At 48.6% G+C, this 7,307-nt stretch overlaps 1 protein-coding gene across 1 annotated transcript in view; it reads right to left on the bottom strand.

The window, feature by feature from the left end:
* Positions 1 to 53: 53 nt before the first annotated feature.
* Positions 54 to 7,307, bottom strand: part of plekha5 (pleckstrin homology domain containing, family A member 5) — a 116,155-nt gene continuing 108,901 nt past the window's right edge. Inside the window, exons 14-21 of the mRNA XM_062518785.1 lie at positions 6,912 to 6,974; positions 6,382 to 6,462; positions 5,196 to 5,345; positions 3,625 to 3,750; positions 1,988 to 2,096; positions 1,441 to 1,484; positions 1,032 to 1,208; positions 54 to 188 (exon numbers count right to left, since the gene is read on the bottom strand). Of these exons, the coding sequence (XP_062374769.1) occupies positions 57 to 188; positions 1,032 to 1,208; positions 1,441 to 1,484; positions 1,988 to 2,096; positions 3,625 to 3,750; positions 5,196 to 5,345; positions 6,382 to 6,462; positions 6,912 to 6,974 (882 nt within the window). The 3' untranslated portion in view covers positions 54 to 56. The remainder of the gene's footprint in view (positions 189 to 1,031; positions 1,209 to 1,440; positions 1,485 to 1,987; positions 2,097 to 3,624; positions 3,751 to 5,195; positions 5,346 to 6,381; positions 6,463 to 6,911; positions 6,975 to 7,307) is intronic.

Raw genomic sequence — 7,307 nt, 5'->3', positions numbered from 1 at the left:
CAACCAGCCCCGCTTGATGTTCTAGTGTTCTACACCGTGGTTCCACTGGTTGACGTTCAGGCACCTTTAGCGCTGGCGGAGTCTTTCTCCGCAGCCTGCTCGACGGTCTTGTCCTCTCCGTTGGACTCGTCTACCTCGGCCACGGTGGTGAGCTCCGGCTCGCTCTTATACAGGCGGTAGTCTGGGCCCTGGGGGAGAGCGAGGACCTTAACACATGACTCACCAACACTACTGCACACCGACAGACCAACACTACGTACACCGAAGGCTGGGTTTCAGACCAAAGCCTAAGCATGATTCTGGACTTGAGTCCAGTTCATTCCTGATTTTAAAAGGTACTTAGGGACTGCTATCGGCTACATTCTACTGCCAGGACTAGGCTTGTCTGAGATACCAGGCCTAAGGGTCACGAACACAAGAGGTCACTTGGGGTCAAACACGGCACTGGGGCAGCACACAACATGGCTCACGAATGGACGGATGGATATGCCAGCAGCTACACACCACACAAAGGTTTTCTCCAGATACTAAAGAAAATGCACTGAAGATGATGATACAAAGTATCACAAACACACAACAAACACCACAACACAACACCACACATGGGAGGCGCATGAACCACGAGCTAGACTTCATGAATTCAAGCTCAAGGCAAAGCCAACACACAACCACAGTCAAAATCAAAACACACCATAGCAAGACTCAAACTGAAAAAATTTGGGTCAAGCTCCAAATGCACACCACTGCACACTCATGATTGATCTCCAGCAACAGGATGGATGGAATGAATCGAAATAAGCACATGAGAAGAGGCTGAATGGGGAAAATGCATCCATGAGGAGAGAAAGGAAGCCGGGGCACACTTCATGCCAAAAGGCAAATGGCCAAAGGCTAAAGGCTAAAGGCTAATGGCTGTGATGGTAGTTCATCATGAGCTGAGGAGGAGGAGGAGGAAGATGATGAGGATGAAGATGCGTCTGACGACGATGATGTTTTCACCACAAAATGCACTGAGCGGGGGGGCGTCTTACGCTCTGGGCGCCGTTCCTCTGGTGCTGGAGAGGCCGGGGCAGGTGCCCTTGGCTGGCGCCGGTGCCCGTGCCCGTGCCGGAGCCAGTGGAGGGGGTCACGGGTGGCACGATGGGCGAACAGTCGCCGCTCTCATAGGAGTGTGGAAGAGGGGGTCGAGGGGGCACAGGGTCTACCTCCTACAGAGCAGACAAAAACGGTGGAGGACGGAGGGTTTGTCCTTTCAGGAAGTTGAGGATGCACTGATGCAAAACCCCAGTCAGTTTTGATAAGTGCTAAGCACCAATTAGTAACAGTGAAGCTGTTATCAGCGAGGCATAACAGTTAGACAGCAGTGTGACAGCAGTGTATTTGTGTATTTCACTTTCCCTTCTCCATGAGTGGCTTTCTGACAGCAACTGTACAACTCACCTCATTTTTGTGTACATTTGTTACCGATTTTGTGCCGGGGAAGCCTGCAACAAAACAGACGAGGAGAGACATCAGACATGTTACATTTTTAGGGAGAAACTGTGTTTGTGTTTCCCCCTAAGGCATAATGTCCACTGGTGCATCCTAATGTGATCATCTGCACACAGACTGTAGTATCTGCTCTATCAGTGTGTGTCATTGCACTGTGTATAAGCTTGAAATTGTATTTAGCCTTTATTTAATCAAGTGAGGTCAATTGAAACAGTATCTCTCTCTTGTCATAACAGCCTAGACTAGGAGCGAGTGAGATTTGATTCCGGTTGGAAACACATGATCAGATCTGGCAGAGAGACCCTGGAGTGCTCTCCAGGTTAGCGGAATCCATTTTGGTTGTCATTCCTTGCTGTGTGCGCGTGTGTAAATGCGAGGGCTTGTGTGTGTACTTTTGAGAGTGTGTAAGTTCTAGCACACACACACACACACACACACACACACACACACACACACACACGTGCATGTGGGAGTTCTCTCTGTCAAAAAGACTCACTGGTGTCGACGCTTCTTTGTGGCTTGTTTTTGCTCAAAGCCTCCATCACATCCTGGATCCGCCATAGCTCCTTCTGGATCTGAACATGCTGCTGGCTTGGGGGCTCTGTCTGCTTGTCACAAACACACACACACACACACACACACATGCGCACACGCACATGCACACACACACAAAAACATAAGTACAATAAAATCTTATTGTAGTCCTACAAGCAAAAACATGGCCATATGCTGTACAACATTATCATAAATTGCCAATCAACATGTGCCACAGCTTTTAATGAGGGAGAAATGTTCTGTCGCAGTTTGAACACCTGTCACACTCTGCTTATAAAAATGAACACTTTGTCGCTTGCTATCCACTCAGTCACATTCACTCTTTATTGCTAAGAGATACCCGTTCTCTATCACGCTCTCATGTGCTGAGGACCCTGCTTCATCGGGAGTCAGGCCGACACCCCCTAATGTCCTTCCTTCAATTACCCATGCTTAGGAGCATTGGAACATCCGATAGGAGGAGGAGGGGGGGGTCAGTAATTGACTTCTAGTCGGGTGTGAAGATGGTGGTCAGCCCTTTAGATTTTCGCACGGGGTGAAATTTAATAACCGCATCAGAGGGCCTTTTCTTCCCTCCCTCCTTCCCCCTCCTTTGCTCGCTCGCCGCTAACGAGAGCGGGAGCCCTCGCAGGTGTTAAAACTAATTACCTGCTCCTCTTTAGCTAATGGGCACTGGCGGCGCGGAGGGCCGGGAGGTGGCGCGGGAGGCATTTTTGCGGCTGTCAGGATGGTCGCCTGGGGTCTGGGTTGCCGCGACACGCACCATGCCCATACGCGAGAAAAAAAGAGGAAAGCATCCTGTCAATTTGGGACGAGGGAACTATGACGATCGGCGATAGAGCTTTCTACAGTACACGAAGCCGAGAGTAAATGTTTGAGATCAAAGCACGAGCAATCCCCACTACAAACAATTACCACTTCAACCCTGTGACCGTAACAGCTCGCAAAATAGCTTTGCACTCTCTATAGCCTTATAACCTTAGACGTCTGGAGGATATTTTTCGCTACTTTTTTTTTACCCTGGCCCAGCATGTTTTCAGTTGGTATTTCTGTTAACCAGTCAGCTGGCAAATGTCAAAGAAAAGGGAGGAGAGTGAGAGGACAAGATGAGGTGAGAGCTGAGTGTTATTTTTAGGAGCGACGGAGGGGAGGGTTGTTGTCTATTCTCTCCTGCTGCAGCATGAAAAAAGAGACACCAAGCAATTTTCACCGCTCTCACTTAAGCAAATGCAAACTCTGGAACAAACACCTTTTCTTGGCTCTACTAATGGAAGTTTTGGATTGTTCTTAAGAGGCGTAAAGAATCATTGTGTACAGCAGAGGCAGAATGTCGGAAATGGTACACAAGGCCACATACAAAGCTTAGCACTGACTAAGGAACTGGACTAGCAAGCAGCAGCCAGAAAAGTTGAGGGTTCCCACTGTTGTGTCAACGCTCTGGGGGAAACTGGCCTAAAGTTGTAAGAATTGACGTAAGAATTGACGTACGTATCGTTGCTTTGGTTAAAAGCGCCGGCCAAATGACTAAGTAAAACAAATACAACATGGGACATGGTAGAAGGGCGGTGCAGAACAAACCTGTGGGCTGCCCAGGGCCTCCAGTCTCTCCAGCAGGTTGGTCTTGGCGGTGGTGACGTCGGCCTCCAGCCGGTCGTGATCTCTCCAGGCCCGCTCCAGCTCCTGGGGACACAGCAGCACACAGTGCTGTCAGCCAAGCCCAGTCACACCACACGCCAGCACAACAGTGAGGACAGCGTACACACAGAGGGAGAATACAGCACACCAGTACAGTACAGTACAGAGGGAGAATACAGCACACCAGTACACGTACAGGGGGCAAATACAGCACACCAGTACACGTACAGGGGGCAAATACAGCACACCGGTACACGTACAGGGGGCAAATACAGCACACCAGTACATGAACAGGGGGGAAATACAGTACACCAGTACAGTACAGGGGGAGAATACAGCACACCAGTACACGTACAGGGGGCAAATACAGCACACCAGTACACGTACAGAGGGTGAATACAGCACACACAATACACTTGACAGGGTTTTGGGTTTACAGGTTTTCAGGTTTTTCACTCACTGTGTTGGGCTTGCATGTTTACTGGGTCAACTATGCAAGTGTAGTATCATGTAATATACTGTACACACAATGCACTTCCACATGTACATTGAAAGCATGTGCCAAACGTGAGAATGTGCTCAAGAAAACCAGGTGAGTGTATGTGACAGAATGACCTATCGTGTGTGTGTGTGTGTGTGTGGGGGTATGTTGTATATGAGTGAGTGTAGGCTACACTGTTGAGTGTAGACTCTGATGAAGACGTGGTAAACGTCAAAATGTCAGTCCACTATGTTGGCACCTTAATAAATATATGAACTTCACATCTGAGTTGCTCCGGTGAACCATGATTCTTTACTGAGTGTAGGCTTCATGTGTGTGTGTACGCTACAGGTGTGAGTGTGCGTTGAGCGCCTCTCACCGCGGTGACGCGGGTGAGCTCGCAGCAGGTGCTGAACCATGATTCTTTGCTGAGTGTAGGCTTCATGTGTGTGTACACTACAAGAGTGTGAGTGTGTATTGAGCGCCTGAGCGGGTGAGCTCGCGGCAGGTGCTGAACCATGATTCTTTACTGAGTGTAGGCTTCATGTGTGTGTGCGCTACAGGTGTGAGTGTGCGTTGAGCGCCTCTCACCGCGGTGACGCGGGTGAGCTCGCGGCAGGTGCTGAGCCATGATTCTTTACTGAGTGTAGGCTTCATGTGTGTGTGCTACAGGTGTGAGTGTGCGTTGAGCGCCTCTCACCGCGGTGACGCGGGTGAGCTCAAGGCAGGTGCTGAACCATGATTCTTTACTGAGTGTAGGCTTCATGTGTGTGTGCTCTACAGGTGTGAGTGTGCGTTGAGCGCCTCTCACCGCGGTGACGCGGGTGAGCTCACGGCAGGTGCTGAACCATGATTCTTTACTGAGTGTAGGCTTCATGTGTGTGTGCTCTACAGGTGTGAGTGTGCGTTGAGCGCCTCTCACCGCGGTGACGCGGGTGAGCTCGCGGCGGGTGCTGAGCCATGATTCTTTACTGAGTGTAGGCTTCATGTGTGTGTGCTCTACAGGTGTGAGTGTGCGTTGAGCGCCTCTCACCGCGGTGACGCGGGTGAGCTCGCGGCAGGTGCTGAGCAGGCCACTCTGCAGGACGTCCCTCTGCTGGATGACGCTCTGCACGGCCGCCGGGTTGTCGGCGCTCATCTCGATCTCCTGGCTCGCCGACAGAAGCGCCGTCTCCAGCGTGTGCTGCACGACACGACATGACACGTCACGACACCGACACACCACACAGCCCAAGCAATTAGCTACGAACCCTCTCACCCGCCTACAGCCTGCACTGCAAATTATTTTAACTTATCAAGATAAAAAAAAACCTGAGATTTAGAAGTGTTAGATAATTTATCTTGTTTTAAGAGTAAATGTCTTATTCTAAGTGTTCAACTTTACACTAGAATCTTATTTCTAGATATAATTATTTTTATTCAAGAAATCTTGTCAGGTAAAATGATCTTGCTGCATGGACAGATAATTTTACTTGTTTTGAGTATCTTTTACCTCAGATTTTGTGTTTTTATCTTGTTCCTTTTTTTGCAGTGTACACATACATGTAACATTGTGCAGAATCCTCAGGTAATGTGAAAACTAAATCTTTCCCTCTGCGGGCACAGGCTGCATAACATAATATCACAACAACACAACACATGACATAGTAGCTTCTGTCAGTGTGCAAATGAAATCTTCCGTGTCCCTTGCCCTTGGTGGCCACTGAGTGCTGTAGGACCTGACTTGGGTCTAGAGATGAATCTCTTCATTAGAGGCTGTGCTGGCAGTGCGGTGCGTTGCCTGTTGGAGCCCATGGGAGATATGGGGAGCAGGTGCAGCAGGCTGAGAGAGCTGGGACGAGTCTAATGAAGCTCTCTGAAGCCCTCGAGTCCTTCCCCATAATTAATCGGCAGATAAAGGTGACCCCGTGAACAGAATCTTTAATAAGTAGAGGCAAAAACTCTTTGAGATGTTGGCAGAAAACTGCAGAGTTTTATGAGTAGGGGAAAAGCACTAAACAGTGCAAGACTCTAAGACTGTGTGAGGCTTCAGATATCTTTACTGGGGCATGTAAGCCATGGATCTCTCTGCTGAAACTGTCTGAAATTTACGATGAAGGCTAAGGTGACGCCATGGTGCTATCATAAGATCATCGGGTCATTTCCCCTTTGGAGCTGTAGGAGTTATAGGAGCTGTAGGAGTTAGTGCATTGGGCTCAGGTGGCTTATACAGGTGTTACCTTCTCTCTGTGGAGCTGCTGCAGTTTATCCTCTTGGGTTCGCACCACCTTGTCTTGTTCACACAACCTACTGAGCTTCGTCTGAAACACACACAGCAGTCGGGTGGTTTTTGGAATATCAAGACGTCAAGGCTTTCGCTCATATCTCATTCAGACTGATGAGCTGAAAAACAAACATGGCTCTACTGCTTTCTTCCCCACACAAGCCGAGATACTTCAACGTTTTCTCCTGAAACTGTGGTGGACTTAAGATGTGTATCGAAAGCTACCTTATTACAGATGGACATTATCTGCAGACGCAAAACATTCAGAAATCTGGAGGAGCTGTCATCTGTTTAGTGAGCTTATTAAATTGGTTGAAAACACCGTCTGTGCAAGACCTGTCAGTTCTTTGCTTTTCTCCACTAGGACAACATAATGAAAATCCCCCATAAATTATTTTGTTTCCAACCCATGTGTACTGATGCTAGACCTGCGCTTGCTACGTGTGTGTAAACAACAGACTCAAAAGTTAGCTGTCAGGCACTCACGTCCACGTCCAGCTCCTCTGGTCTGTATGTGTAGGAGCCGTCTCGGTAGTCTTCCGGACTAATCTGCAAACCAGAGCAGCGTTTCAGAGATACAAACATAAAAGCTATAAAGTGGGGCTGAGTTAACGAGCCTCTCCATTAAAGCATCAAATCATATGATGCATGTGTCTACGTGGACCACTTTCAACATGCCGCTAATGCGGCTCTCCAATATATTCAATTTGCTTGCCCTGGGCACTGCAGCAAGTTGAGACCACAGGTACTCTTTAATTATGGGCCATTCACTCGTCTAGTACACATCTTTTAGTGCCTTAATGAGGATGATGAGAGCAAGGGTGTACTTTGCCACCGGACTGTTTGTGAAGAATCATATATTCAAAACACATTTCTCTGCAT

The sequence above is a fragment of the Sardina pilchardus genome, chromosome 17 (assembly GCF_963854185.1).
Source record: "Sardina pilchardus chromosome 17, fSarPil1.1, whole genome shotgun sequence".
Classification (NCBI taxonomy): domain Eukaryota; kingdom Metazoa; phylum Chordata; class Actinopteri; order Clupeiformes; family Clupeidae; genus Sardina; species Sardina pilchardus.
Note: the sequence above shows the minus strand (reverse complement) of the source record. Positions and strands in the feature narration are given on the sequence as shown.